General features: G+C 27.2%; 1 protein-coding gene across 2 annotated transcripts in view; it reads left to right on the top strand.

The window, feature by feature from the left end:
* The window catches only part of LOC122500994 (zinc transporter ZIP11), a 71,936-nt gene extending 56,583 nt beyond the window's left edge, over positions 1-15,353 (top strand). For both annotated transcript variants that reach the window (XM_043610195.1, XM_043610194.1), the window contains exons 5-6: positions 6,739-6,996; positions 12,299-15,353. In XM_043610195.1, coding sequence (XP_043466130.1) covers positions 6,739-6,996; positions 12,299-12,377 — 337 coding nt within the window. In that variant the 3' untranslated portion in view covers positions 12,378-15,353. The remainder of the gene's footprint in view (positions 1-6,738; positions 6,997-12,298) is intronic.
* The last annotated feature ends 187 nt before the right edge of the window (positions 15,354-15,540 follow it).

The raw sequence follows: 15,540 nt of genomic DNA, 5'->3' as shown, positions 1-15,540 counted from the left end.
TGTCGGTACCAATTTTTAACATTAGTTTATGAGTTTTTATACCAGTTCTTTTTTTGGTACTCATTTTATTTTAGTTACCACTTTAGTCTTCAGCATTTTGTCACCAACTTTTTCCACCAACCGATAATTGGGTCCTGTTATATCATATTTAGTTTCATTTATTTTTGTGGCATAGTTTTTAGTTATACTCTTTGGTACCAATTTTAAAACATTCGTTCTGAGGTTTGGTACCAATTCAGAAGTTGTTACTATCATTTATTTTTGTGGTACCAGTAGTTTATATTTTTACTGTTGGTACCATTTTTAAAACATTTGTTTTGAGTTTTCATACCAGTTCTTGTTTTTGGTACCACTTTATTGTCTTCAGCATTTTGTCACCTACTTTTTTTTACCTACTTTTTTTTCTCATTGGATCCTATTATATCATATTTAGTTTTATTTATTTTTATGGTATGGTCATTTTTTAGTTATACTCTTTGATATCAATTGCCTTTTAAAACATTGGTTTTGAGTTTTGGTACCAATTCAGAAGTTCTAACTATAATTTATTTTTGTGGTACCAGTAGTTTATATTTCAAATATTGGTACCATTTTTAAAACATTTGTTTTTAGTTTTGGTACCAGTTCTTATTTTTGGTTTTCTATCTTTAACATTAATTTGTGGTACCATCAGTTGTTAGTTTTACTGTTGGTACCAATTTTAAGCCGATGGTTTTAATTGTTAGTGCCAGTTGGTTTTATCCATTGGTACCAGTTTTATCTTCAGCATTACTTTTTGCTACCAACTGCCTCTTGGTACCAATTGAGTCCGACTACATTTTACTTTTGTGGTATCATCAGTTTTTGATTTTAGAAATTAGTACCAATTTTGAAACATTAGTTCTGAGTTTTTGAATCACTTGGTTCTTATTTTTGGCACCACTTTTATCTTTAGCATTTATTTCTGCTACCACGTGTTGCTTCGGACCAATTGAATAATTAAATTATTTAGTATTACTTTTCGGTATTCCTAATCTACGGTGTCAACTCTTGGTACCAATCCCTAATCTACTGTGTTCTTTTGGTACCAGTTGCTGGTACTTTTTGTGGTACCATTTTCTAATCCACGATGTCAAATTTCACCAGTTGTCATCTTCAGTTTTATCTTTTGATACAGGAAACTTTAGTTGCCAGTTGTTTTTTTTTATTATTTTTTGATACCAGTTTTTAATATTCGGTGTTAACCTTTGGTACCAATTGCTGTGTTTAGTGTAAATGTTTGGTAACGTTGATAATTTCGGTATTAACTCTTGGTACCAGAGTTGTAGTATTCGGTACCAATTTGCTTTTTTAGGTGTACTATTGGTACCAAGAAGTACTGTAATGATAGTACAAAACCGAACAGTACAGATGGTACGAATCGGTACTGATAATATTTAGTACCAACAAGATTCAAATTTTCCCGCACAAGAATTAATTCTTTTTCGCTTCTTTTGAAACATCGATCCGACAAATTATTTATACAGTAATAAAATGTGAAGAAAATAAAATAAATGTCGTCAAGTTAATTCCCACGTTCCACTAATAAAAGTCGAATGCTAAAAAGAAGGACGTCAATGAAACAGGAATATTAAAAAATGATATCCGGAAATGTGATCCTAATAGAAAAGACAAGCAAAGCAGTGGGTTTTTTCTTCCTTCTTTCATTCTAGTAATTGAAAAAGGAAAAGGAGATAAATGAGTGTTTCCTGGATCCAGGATGATCTGCCCTCGAGACTGGCTAGCAACTATGAAGCAACTTGGTGGAATTAACTGTACATCCTTTTATGCGCCGACTGGGAATGCAAGACGATACCATCCCACGAAAATGACGTGCTGCGTTTGTACAGAGACAGAGGCTTCATCAACGCGTATACACCTCTCTTTCTCTCTCTCTCTTTCTTTTTCTCTCCTCTTTTTGGTGTTATGTGTGATCTCAACGAAGCTGTTGAGCTCAGGCAGGCGTGCGATCACGTCATTCATTCACCTGCGTGAATGTGGCTCGTTTCCTCTGACCTCCCCTCTCTCTCTTTCTCTTTCTTTCTCCTTCTTTCTTTCCCGCCGCGAGACTACTCCTATTGTTCATCGTAAATCCGTGGATGCTGACGGATCACGGTAGAAACTATGAGATTTTTCGTTTATGCCATATACTGGACCTACTCTTTCCTTCTTTATTATTCGACTCTCAATCGCGGAATGTGAATCTCTCGCACCAGGTCATTCATTCAGCAGCCCGGGATCAAAACCAGAGTAAAGCATCTTTCTCTCTTACTCTCTCTCCTGCTTCTTCTTAAACCTTGAGGATCAACCTTTCTAAAGACACACGAAGAGGACAGAAGCTTCTTTACCTATACCACCATAAGAGTTTATAGGGAAACGAATCTCCAATGGACTCGATCAACGGGAGAAAGAAAGAGAGAAGAGAGAGAGAGAGAGAGTGGGAGAGAACCAGGAATGCCTTGCCAGTGCAATATGTGATCTTGCCCCAGCCGCAGCCGAGTACGTACGATCGAGCCGTTCATTCACCTGCTACTTCCCTCTTGCCTTCCACCCGCTGCTCTTTCCTTCCAGTTCTTCTCTCTCTTTCTCTCTCTCAGTATTTTTCTCTCTTACCCCCACTGGAGAGTGCTCTCTCTTTCTCTCTCTCTCTCTGTATTTTTCTCTCTTACCCTCACTAGAGAGCGCTCTCTCTCCTTCTAGTGAGGGTGAGAGAGAAAACTACACCACCAAGGGTGACGGAGAGAAAAAGAGAGATACAGAGTTATTTCTCTCCCTCTCTCTCTCTCTCTACCAAGGGTGAGAGAGAGAGAACTATTTCTCTCTTTATGCTCCCCTCCCCCTCACCTCCCTTAAGTCTGCATGGCAGTACCCATTACTTCTCTTAGATCACGCTCGTGATCCATGAGGTCGTAAAAGATCGTTTGAAGCATCCAAGAAGCTGGGGCTCTCTCTGAAGTTTGATCGAAACGAGACAAAACCAGGTCGATATCAATTGAAGCAAACTTTCTTCTTCATCATCATGTTGAAAATTTTCCAATTCAAAAAAAAAAAAAAGAAAAAAAAACAACCTCCTCATAACTATTTGTGACGCGCTCCCAAAGAAAGGTACCTAAGTAGCAAATGAATTACAGATTATGTTTGTGTTAAATTTATCTTAATTCCTTTTTAATTCTTGATTCTTGATAATGAATAAAATGAAAAAAATAGAATCAATAAATAATGTGTGTTTAGACAAGTGGGTAGCGTCCAAGTCTACAGTGCTGAAGGTACCGAGTTCGATTCTCAGGAGAGGGCGGATTTTTTAATTTTAGGTTATAATAAATAAATTAAATTCGATATTTAAAAAAAATATAATAATCAATAAATAGATTGTAATTAAAAAGAATAATAAACAAACAAAATAATAATAAATTATTAAAAATAAACAAGTTGAAAATAACAAACTAATAATAATATACAAGTTAAAAATAACAAACAAAGGAAATAAAAAATAAGAAAGTAAATGAAAAATGAAAAAATAAAAGATAATTCTAAAGAATAAATAATTAAAAATAAAAAAAAATAATTTCCAATCAAAAACGAAAGAAAAGGAGGAAAAAAATTTCGTCTCTACATATATTTAAAAAGAAAGACCTGAGGAAATGGTAAGAAAAAGGGTAGACAACAATTAACAAGGTATAGGAACAAGATGTTGACTAACATATCCTGGATTGTCTCTCTCTCGCGGGAGCGCGGTCACAAGGCAACTTGAATGAGCGGCATGGAAAAATTTCAAGAATGTGGAAGCTGTCAACCCAGCTTTTAAGAATTCACTGGATTCGTGGAAGTGTATGCGCGCGCGTTTGCTTGCTTTTGCTCGCTCGCTGCTCGTTCATTCCTTGGTTCGTTCGTGCGTTCGTTCGTTCGTTCGTTTGTTGGTTGGTTGTTTCGTTCCTTCGCTCGCCCTGCGGTAGAAAACTTGTCTTTATCTTGTCGCGCACAAAAGTTGCAGGCCTCTACCGTCTGGTATTTTATATACCCGCGATATTTGTCTAGCTGTGCGGCGGCAAGAGCTTCTCGTGTTAAATATTTTTATTTCACGTCTCATGTTCACTGACTTAACAAATTCCTTTGAATAGAAACAACTGTTCTTCTGCCGCGATCCATTAGCTTTACATTTCAATGAAGCCAAAGAAATTCATTAAATCCATCGCGACACTTTTTTCTTTCTTTCTTTCTTTTATTTCTCGTCATCGGCGAATTTTTTATTTCTTTTCTCTCAGCAAATTTCTGTTTATTACAAAAATTTATGTCTTAATTGTAATAATGAAATTAGTAGCTATCATGATAATAAGGAAAATAATAATTATTATTATTATATAATACGCTGTCATACGAGTATTCAAAAGGGTAATTTATTAGGGTTTTAAAATTTAGAATTATAAAGATTTGAGGATTTGACGTTAAGAATTTGAAATGTTTGCAAATTTCGATGGTCTCAAAAATTTAAAACTAATCAACACCCCGAATGTTCAAAACCTCGAAAGTTCAATTCCCCGAATGCTCAAAACCTCGAAAGTTCATCTTCTCGAATGTTCAAAACCTCGAAAGTTCAAATGCCCGAATATTCAAAACATCGAAAATTTAAAACGATTATACATTTCAATTACATTAAATTATTTTTAAATAATTATATCGCATAATATTTACTTTAAATATTTAATTACTTTATTTATATTTAAGTAAATGAATAAATTAATATAGTATATTTATAAAAAAAAGTAATTGATAGATTTTTTTTAGCATATAAAAGTTTTTAAAATTCTATTTAAAAAACCATGAAGAGTTGTAGTTATTGTAAAAAATTAAATGTTGTATTTAAATAATCGAATTTGCGATGAACTTTCAGAAAATTATTAAATGAAAAATATTAAATGTTTTAAAGGAGAAGTTTATTTAAAAATTCTAGAAATTAATTAAATTTTGAAATATATTTTGTAATCGATTAAAACTACTTTTCTTTTTAAAATTTTACTAATGTTGAAGTGGATGTTCTTGAACATTTTTAAATCAATGATCATGATCAGTGCACCGAAGCATATTATTAGTCAGTGAAGCTATCTGAGAAAACCAGTTTTTACTAATTCTAGTAATTATGTAATTTAATAAGCTTAACTCTGATTAATTACTAAACATAATTGATTTATAAGAAGAAAATCTATGTCTGAATCTGTGAAAATCTGCGTGCTATTGAACACCATTGAATGTTTTTAAAAATAATTGAGAATTTTAAAACAAAACCTTATGAAAAATGATGAATTATTATAATTGAAGCGCAGTAAAAATGTAATTAAAGATCATTTAAAATTAGTAAAAATATAATTATTGCAAATTAGTTAAAAAATTTTCTGAATATTTGCATTTGCATAATTTCATTGATTTCATTGATTGAATGAATTTTAGTTTAAATTTTAGATAATAATTAAATATTAAAAGCATTACAGCATGAAGTTTTAGAAATAATTGAATTTTGAAAATGTTTTAAAATTAAAATCATTCGAAATTTGAATTTTTTATCATTTTAACTGACAATTTTGTAGAATTAATTTTTTTGCAATTCTTGACAAAATATCAATTATTTTTAAAAATTTTCCTCAATTCAATGATTTTAATCAATAATTTTAATGTACCTACAATTTTTAAAAAATTTTCCAAAAGAATTCAATTAATTAAAAAAAATTTAATAAAATTCAATGCAAACCTTTAATTATATTTTCATAAAATAATAAAAATTTTACAGGAATTCAATTATTTATAAATTTTGTTATAAATTTCTTCCGAAGAATTTAATTATTTTCATAAATAATATGATTCTTCGCAATAATTCAATTATTTTCATAAATAATAAAATTCTTTTTATAAATTCAATTATTTTCTAAATAATATAACTCATCGCAGAATTTAAATTATTTTTAATACAATTTTAATCGAATTCCTCGAAAAATGTAATTGTTCTTAACAATTTTAATAAAAAACGTCAAAAGAAATCAATTATTTAAAAATGTTTTGATAAAATACTTCATGAGAATACAATTTTAAGAAATATTTAATTATTCAATAAATTATTTATTTTTGTATTTAACTATTTGAATACTCATGGAATTTTCTAATAAAAATTAATTTGAATAATGAATTTTAGTTAAAATTTTCGACAGTAATTGAATATTAAAATAGCATCATAGCATAAATTTTTAGTAATAGTTGAATTTTGAAATGGTTTCAGCTGTTATTGTTATAAAACATGAAGAAATCGATGATTCCGATTCTTCGACTCGGAGTGATTTATATCTTCAATGTTTTCTAATAATATATTCTTAAAAGTTATTGAATTTCAAAAAGTTTAAAATTTAAAATTTTTGAAAATCTTAATTCCTTAAATTGTACCCGGAAATCAGGGAAAGTCATGGAAAAACAAAGTTCAATTTTTGTGGCAACTCTGGAGTAATTTTTGTTAGAGGTCTATAGTTTTAAGGGATGAAAAATGTTTTTTAAAAAATTTTTTCTCATATTCAATACTGGAATAGTAAAATAGTTAAGTTTAGTTAGTAATAGTTAGTAAAATAGTAAAATAATTAAATAGTAAAAATATTAAATAAAACTAAAATATTTGCAAATAAAAAAATGCTTTTTTTTCTTGAAAAAAAAAAACTAAAACTTTTTCTTTCTGATTTCTATTTGCAGAAATTTAGCAATTGGCATTGGCATACAAAATTTCCCCGAAGGTTTAGCAGTGTCGTTGCCCCTGCAGGCGTCGGGTGTGAGCACATTAAAAAGCTTTTGGTACGGCCAATTGTCAGGGATGGTGGAACCCATTGCCGGTATCCTTGGGGCTGTTGGAGTCTCACTCGCCGCCCCTACATTGCCTTATGCATTGGCTTTCGCCGCAGGTGCTATGATTTACGTTGTTATCGATGACATCATTCCGGAAGCACAACAAAGGTTTGCAAAATATATCTCTCACTTTATTATTTCTTTTTTTTTCAAATTACATATAATATAATATAAAATTCCTTCATTGTATATATAATAAAAAGAAGGCAAAATAAGAAAGGTAAACAAAGCGAAAGAATAAATATTTCTTTTTCGAGAAAAAAGTAAAAAATGTCCTCTCTCTCTCTCTCTCTCTCTCTCTCTTTCTTTCTCGCTCTTTTTTTCTCTCGATCGATAAATATTTCATCTTAAGAAAATAATGATCTTTGTATTCATTTTTTAATCGCTTAAAACTGATTCCGGTTTTCTCTTCCCCTATTCCTAACATCTTTCATTTTTTTTATTATTATTATTATTATGTGTTTGTGCATATGCTTTTTTTTAAATCTGTCCATCCTTCTTTCGATTTTGTTCCCTTTTCTTTTCCTTTTTTTCTTTTTTGCCTTATTCTCGCCATAGCTCCGAGAAGTTCGCATATGTATTGCAATTGCATTCACTTCCGTCTCAAGTTTCCCCTTGGATTTAATAAAGAACGAATTAGAGTTAGTGAAAAGGTGCGGAATCAGAAGGGCGAAAGATGCTTATAGTAGACAGCATAATGCTCTCTCTTTATTTTTTGAAATAAAAAAAAAATCGTACCCTTCCATAAACTTGACCTTGAAATCTTCTCTCTTTCTCCTTTTTTTTCTCTCTCTCTCCTTCTCTAGGCGAGACAAATTTTATTCAAATTTCGGTAAATAAAATTCAAGGGAGAAATAAATTAGTAGTCGAATAAGAATCAAAAAATAAAATTATTCAAAATGCAATTTCTGAACAAAATTTTTTATTTCTTTTTCCTTTCGAACAAAGGCAAGGACTCTAATTGTTAACTTGTTAGAATTTTCAAGCTAACAACAAAATTATTTTTTATATTTCTTCTTTTAATTCTTATTATATTTATTTGAGATTTTATATTATTTATCTTCCTGTTTTGATTTTTAAATTATTATTTTGTTTTTCTCATTATTCTACAAAAAATATTATTGTTTCTTTTTTAATTAGAATTTATTTATTCGACTTATTATTTATTTTTTTACTCTTTTGTATTTTAATTATAATGTTTATTAAATTATTTATAATACAATATTTTTTATATTTAAAAAAAGCTTAAAAACAGAATATTTAACCCTAAACTAATTTTTTTCTGCTTTTGTTTTTTTGCTCTTTTTTAATAAACAAATAAATACCTATTAAATTGTTATGAACAAATAAATAACAATATATAATAAACCAATAAATAATAATTTGCTGTTAATTAACAAACAATAAATTGTTATAAACTAATAGATTCTATTTCTTAATTTCAATTGTTTTAATAAAATTCAAAGTTTTTGAAAAATAAATAAAAAAAAATTTTTACAAATAATATTTCTCAATTAGAAAATTTAATTGAAAATGAAACTAAAAATTTTTGAATTTTTAGAAAATGAAGGAAAAAATGTTCCGTTAAATTTATTTACGAATATCTGTAATTGTAAAATTATTCGAAAACAATATTTCTTTCTTAAATATTTTAAATATTTAAATATTATTATTCTTCCGTAAGAATTAAGAATTTACACTAAAATTCATTTTCATATCAATTTTTATTAGAAAATTCTACGAGAATTCAATTATTTAAATACAAAAGTAAATTATTTATTGAATAATTGAATTTTTCTTAAAATTTAATTCTTATAAATAATTCTTTTGACGAATTTTAATGAAATCTTTTAGAATAGTTACATTTTTCAAGGAATTCGATCATTGAAATGAGGAAAATTTTTGAAAATAGTTAAATTGAAATTTGGGCAAGAATTTTATTAAAATTTTTGAAAAGAATTGAATTTTGAAGAAGAATTTTCTTATTTATAATTTAAAGATATTAATTGGGATTTTGTTTAGATTTTTGTGTAAATTTTGAAAATAATTGTAATTAGGACAAGAATTTTATTAAAAGTTTTGAAAAGAATTGAATTTTGAAGAAGAATTTTTTTTATTTATAAAGATAATAATTGTGATTTTGTCGAGATTTTTTTTTTGTAAATTTGGAAATTAATTGAATTTTGTAATAAGAATTTTATTATACTTTTAAAAATAATAGAATTTCTGCAATCATTCGAACTTCTTCAAAATTCAATTTTTTTGTCGTGTTTTTAACTAAATTTTTAATAATTAATTAAAAAAAAATAGACAAATTTAAATAATTTTAGAAGATTTTGAATTTTAAAAATTTTTTTAAAATCTAAGTTCATTAAAATTTCTAATTAAATTCATTCTACATAAATTCATATTTTATTTTTGTAAAAAACATTTGAATTAAAAATTGTTACGTTCTATTATTTTTAAAATAATTGCTAATTTTATTTTAAAAAGTGCTCGAGAAGTCAGCCTAGAATTGTTGCTAGTTTATATTAAATTTTAAATTGTTATTAACTAATAAATAATAATGTACATATAATAATTCAATAAATAGTAAATTGTTATTAACAGTTACATAGTATATTGTTATTAACATTAAAATATTAAATTGTTATTAACTAATAAATAGTAAATTCTTATTAATTAATAAATCGTTATTAACGGTAAAAAAAATGACTAAAGTTGTTACAAAAAAAAAAAAAAAAAAAAACGGCCGTAACAAAAAAATAAACATCTTTCTGTCCTGTTTCTTTTCTTCTTTCAATTGCTTTTCCATTCTTTTTTTATTGTTCTTTTTATCAAATCGCTTCGATTAAAATCAATATAGTTAAGAAGTAGAAGGTATTTATATGTTCAATTATTTGGCAAAGAGAATCAATATTTAGTGTAACAATTTATATAAGGTATGTATATTATTGTATTTTATTATGTGGAATTCTAAAGGCGATTATCGCATAGAGAGGCGCGTAATGCCAGTGCCGTAGTTAGCAACAAAACGGACGTAGCGAATTTCTTTCCCAGGCCCCGCTAGACGCGCATTGTCATTATAATTGGCTTCTTTTGTATTTCGCGTGCGATCTAACCGCTCAGCCCGGTCCCCAGAAAAGTAGCTCCTGAGATACTTGGTCGCGCAACGCTCCCTCGGGAACCCCTCCGGAAAATACAAAAGTGAAAACAGATCCCTCTTCCAGGAAACAGTTGCAGGTCAACCGCCCTATATCAATCGATATATGTATATATACATACATGTTGGAAGTCTTCTCTCTTCTTTCCCTTTTTTTCTCTTCTCCTTCTCTTTCTTCTCTTCATTTCTTTTTTCTTCAATGGTCGCGTTGATACTTGCGAAGGTGTATGTTAATGCGCACTTTTTTTTTTTTTTTTTTTTTTTTTTGACAATGAAACATCGCCCGCTTTTATTCAGCAATATTCCAATCTTCACTCGAGTGGAACCACATCGAAAAGATATCAAAAGAATGAAAGTGGACCATTTCAATAAATCACGACCAAATATGTTGGATATTTGTGTTTGTGTGCGTGAATCTGTGTTAGGGATCGCCGACAATCAAGTGATCAATTCGCCATTTAGTCAAAATTTAGAATTTTTCCTTTTTTCTCCAAAAAAAAAAAAAAAATTCGGGGTTTTCCGGTACGTTTTATTATTCAAAATTTTCATTGAACTTAGAAATGAGTTTACAATTATTTCCTTCATTTCTTAAGTTACTTTTGATATAAAAAGACCTTGTCGGAAAAAAATGCTAAAAGTTCCAAAAATCAGTCTGTTAAAAAAAACCGGGTTTCTCCGGTACATTTGCTTATTAAAACTTTCTATGAGTTTAAAAATTAAGATAAAATTGTTTTTTCTCTAAGTTTTTATATAGAAAGACCTCGTTGAAAAAAATGTACAAAATCATTGATGTTCCAAAAATTATTCTTAAAAAAACCGGGTTTTTCCGGTACGTTTGATTAATAAAATTTCCGACGAGCTTAAAAATTAAGTTTTAATTCTTCTTAAAGTCTCTTGAGGTCTCGTTGACAAAAGTAAACCGAGTTTATCCGGTACATTTGCTTATTTAAATTATCATTGAGTTTAAAAATAAATTTATAATTATTTTTTCTGTAAATTTTGATATACAAATGTCTCGTTATCAAAAATATGAGAAGACATTGATGTTCAATAATACAAAGTCTGAAAAAACTGGTATTTCCCGGTACGTTTTTCTATTAAAGTAATTGATGTTCAAAAATTCAATGTCTAAAAAAACCGCGATTTTACGGTACCTTTTTTTATTAAAATTATTGATGAGTTTAAAGATCGAGTTATAATTGTTCGTTCTTTAAGTTTTAATATAAAAAGACCTTTTTGGCAAAAATTTACGAAACTTCTAAAAATTGTTCTTTAAAGAACCGGGTTTTACTGGTACGTTTGTTTAATAAAATTTCCGACGAGCTTAAAAATCAAGTTTTAATTCTTTTTTCTGTAAGTTTCGATATAAAAAGGCCTTGTTGGCAAAAATTTACAAAAGTTCCAAAGATGATTCTGTAAAAACCGGGTTTTTCCGGTACTTTTGTTTATTAAAATTTCCAACGAGTTAAAATATCAAGTTTTTGTTCTTTTTTCTCCAAGTTTGGATATAAAATGGCCTCGATGACCAAATTGGACAAAATCATTAAAGTTTCAAAGTCTGTGGAAAAAATCGGGTTCTTCCGGTACCATTCACCAATGAAATATTCTTCGCGTTTAAAAAAGAGTTTAAAAATCCCAACTAAACACTCGTATCATGGGTGTAAATTTGCTCTCTTCCTACATACGAATAAATGAGACGATGATACAATTTTTTTGATAAGAAGACAAAAATTTTTCTATGACTTATAACATACCGAAAGGAGGTATTTATCGTGTGGATATGATTGATGCGGTAGAACGCCCACTGAAACACAACGGCCATATTTCACCGGTCGTTTAAATTGATGGCCGTATATAATTTACAAAATCAACAAACCGTGACGTGCAATACCGGACCAGTTTGTGCCTGCTTAATCTCTAATTATGCCCGCTAAAAACCCTTTTATTTCTCGCTATCCTGAGTCTTTGCCCTCGTCTCCATGACGAGCTTCTTCCTATATTCCCGCAACTTCCTCACCACCTCCCGGTCATCCCCCGCGCTCATGTCCTGACTTCTCATCCTCAATTTTCTTTTACGACTGATTGTAAAGAAAAAAAAAAAAGAGAGAGAGAAAATCCCCCCAGTAATTTCAAATTCTATTCCTGAATCAAGCAATTATTCTCCTAAGAGAATTATAAACAATAATTAAAATTTCAAATTTTTTCTAACATGTAACTTTACTTTTTTTCTATATTCCAAAACAATAGTGGAAATGGCAAACTTGCAAGTTGGAGTTCAGTCGTTGGATTTCTCGTGATGATGTCTCTCGACGTTGGATTAGGCTAAGAATAAATTTTTTTTTTTTCTAAGAAAAAATTCATTTTGTATACGATCGTAGATATGTTATTTCAGTCAACTGGATAGCAAAAGAAAAAAAAATGAACGAAAGAAAAAAAAATAATGATAACGATGTCGACTGATAGAATATAAAGTTCAATTCCGATATCAGTATTTGTTTGCGTGTTGAGTTGAAAGAATGAATCGCGCGACATTTTTTTTTTTTTTTTTTGACGAAATTAATCTTAGAAACTTTTTCAACAAAGGAACATAAAAATAAGTCTTAATTTTCATTCTTTCAAAAGTAGATAAATTTTTTCATTCATACACAAATGAAATGCAGTTACTGCAGGATTTTTAATTTTCCTCTTTCTGATGTGCAGAGTCAAGATCATTGACAAACACATTTGTTTTTGTAGTGAAAAAGAAAAATATTTTCTTCTTAAGAAAAAGCTTTTTTTTAGTTGAATAGCGAAATATTATTTTTAATCATAGCAACATATTTTTATAAATATTTAAATTCCAAAATATTTTGATAGTAAAATATTTTTGCAAAAAATATTTAGTAAAATCTTACTTAGATAACTTAGATACTTAGATTACTTAGATTACTTTTTTCTTTTTTTAGAAAGAAAAATGTTTTGATAGCAAAGTATTATGATAGCAAAATACTTTGATAGTACTTTACTTAAATAGAAAAATATTTTGATAAAAAAGTATTTTGATTAAAAAAATATTTTGTTAGCAAAGTATTTATGTAGAAAAATATTTCGATAACAAAGTAATTTGGTAGCTAAATAATTTTATAGTAAATTATTTTAAAAGTAAATTACTTAAATAGCAAAATAATTCTATGACAAAGTATTTTGTTAAAAAAAAAATTTCGATATTAAATTACTTCAATACAAAAATAATTTAATAAAAAAGTATTTTGATAGCAAAGTATTTAGATAGCAAAATATTTCTTTCACAAAGTATTTCTATGACAAAGTATTTTGTTAGCAAAGTATTTAGATAGCAAAATATTTCTATGACAAAGTATTTTTTTTTCAAAATATTTCGATATTAAATTACTTGAATAGAAAAATAATTTAATAAAAAAGTATTTTGATAGCAAAGTATTGAGATAGCAAAATATTTCTATGACAAAGTATTTTGTTAGCAAAGTATTTAAATAGCAAAATATTTAAATAGTAAAATATTTTTATGACAAAGTATTTTGATAGCAAACTATTTTGATAGCAAAGTATTTAGGTAGCAAAATATTTTGATAACGTAATATTTTTTTAGCAAAGTATTTATGTAGCATAATATTTTGATAGCAAAAATATTTTTCAGTAAATTACATTAACAGCAAAATATTTGGTGGCAAAATACTTTAGTATAAAAATATTTTGATAGCAAATGTTTACTACTAAAGAAAAACAGTTTTTATTGCTAGTTAACTATCTATTTTAAATAAAACAAAAAAAAAGTAAATACTTTTATTTTTAAAATTACTATTAGGAGAACATTTTATCGTTTAATTTTCAAAGAATCGAAAACTACCAAATTAGAAATCTAGTTTATAAATTTTGCCCTTATTCCAAATTTATTATCCAAAAAATATACTTTTATTTAAGAAAAATATAACTAAAATTCAATTTAATAATTTTTTATAATAATTTAATATTTTTTTTAATAATTTCAACATTTTTGCCAAAAAAAATTTATTTTGTGAAAAAGAAAAATATTGTGAAATAAAGACCAAATATAAAATAATAATAGTTTATGAATAGAATATTTCTGAGTTGAAATAAATAATTTTGTAGTTGTTTTTGTTGTGATTGTTAATATTCCTAAGTGCTAGTTTATTTTTGAGTGCGGTAGAAATATATTTTATTTATAGAAAATGCTCAATGATTATTATTGGAGAAGTAATCTTGACGCTGCACATTTATCATATTGGAGTGTGTAAAATGTACACGGTTGATATATAAGCAATTTTGACAAGAACTGGTCTGTACTTAATAAGTATTTCTACTCATTTGCAATTACAAAATACAAATGTCAAATAAAATAAAGAAATTATGCTCGTCCATCGTGTTCAGTTTTCAATAAGCGCTGCGCAGAAAATAAAAATATAATTCAAAGTGAAAAATTGAAAATTTTGAATCATCGCTTTTCTTTGGACGAGTGTATATTTACACTGAAGGAAATTAATTATTTTATTTTGTAGTTTTAAACATTGTTGAAAATTTTCTCAAAAATAAACAAAAACAAAATATTAAATAAATAAACAAATGAATAAAGTAGAAATAAAATAATATACTAAGAATAAAATGAAAATAAAATAATAAGAATAAAAATAAAAAATTAAATAAGAAAATTTAAAATAGAAAAAAATAAAAATTCCCCCAAAAATAGAGAACTTGAAACGTAAACAACATAAAACGTTACTGTAGAAATTTTATAACAAAAAAATGATTTAGGTAGCAAAATATTTTAATAGCAAAGTATTTTGATGGTAAAATAATTTGATAGTAAATTCCTTTATTTATTTTTGTTTTTAATATAAAATCAAATGTAGGCTTTAAAATTAAAAAACTTACTTTACGTTTTAAAATTATCAACTTTTATCAAAATAGTGCAAAGAAATTATAAATAAAAAAATGAATAACAAAAAATAGATAAAATTAATTTCCTTCAGTGCTTTTTTATAGCAACATGTTAGAAATCAAAAGTGCAATTTACGAGTTTGAAAAAATTTGTCAATATTAATCTTCCACTTTTTACAGAGAATTTTTGAATGAAAAAAAAACTTGCCAACCATAAAAGCTTTTGCAATCACAAGCGCAAAAGCATTTCTAATATAGATACAATTTAATTTTTGAATTATGTTTTTAGAAATATTCTTCACCAAAAAAAGCATAATTTAAAAACTTGAATAAAAATAATAGAAAAAATTGGTTTATATTAAACCAATTTTCAGGGTAATCACAGATGTGAAAAAAAATCGCAGTATGTATAAACGTCTTTTGCAAAGACATAATTTAAACGAGTGTCAATAATTTTTCCGAAAAATATTAATAATAATATATAAATAGTAATTAATTATTTCTATTGGTTAATATTGGTTTGTAAATAATTAATTTACTAATTACTTACCAATTATTAATTTTTTACTAATTTG

Source organism: Leptopilina heterotoma, unplaced genomic scaffold (genome assembly GCF_015476425.1).
Source record: "Leptopilina heterotoma isolate Lh14 unplaced genomic scaffold, ASM1547642v1 Lhet_197, whole genome shotgun sequence".
NCBI classification, from domain to species: domain Eukaryota; kingdom Metazoa; phylum Arthropoda; class Insecta; order Hymenoptera; family Figitidae; genus Leptopilina; species Leptopilina heterotoma.
The sequence above is the reverse complement of the archived record's forward strand: the minus strand, read 5'-3'. Positions and strand labels throughout refer to the sequence as shown.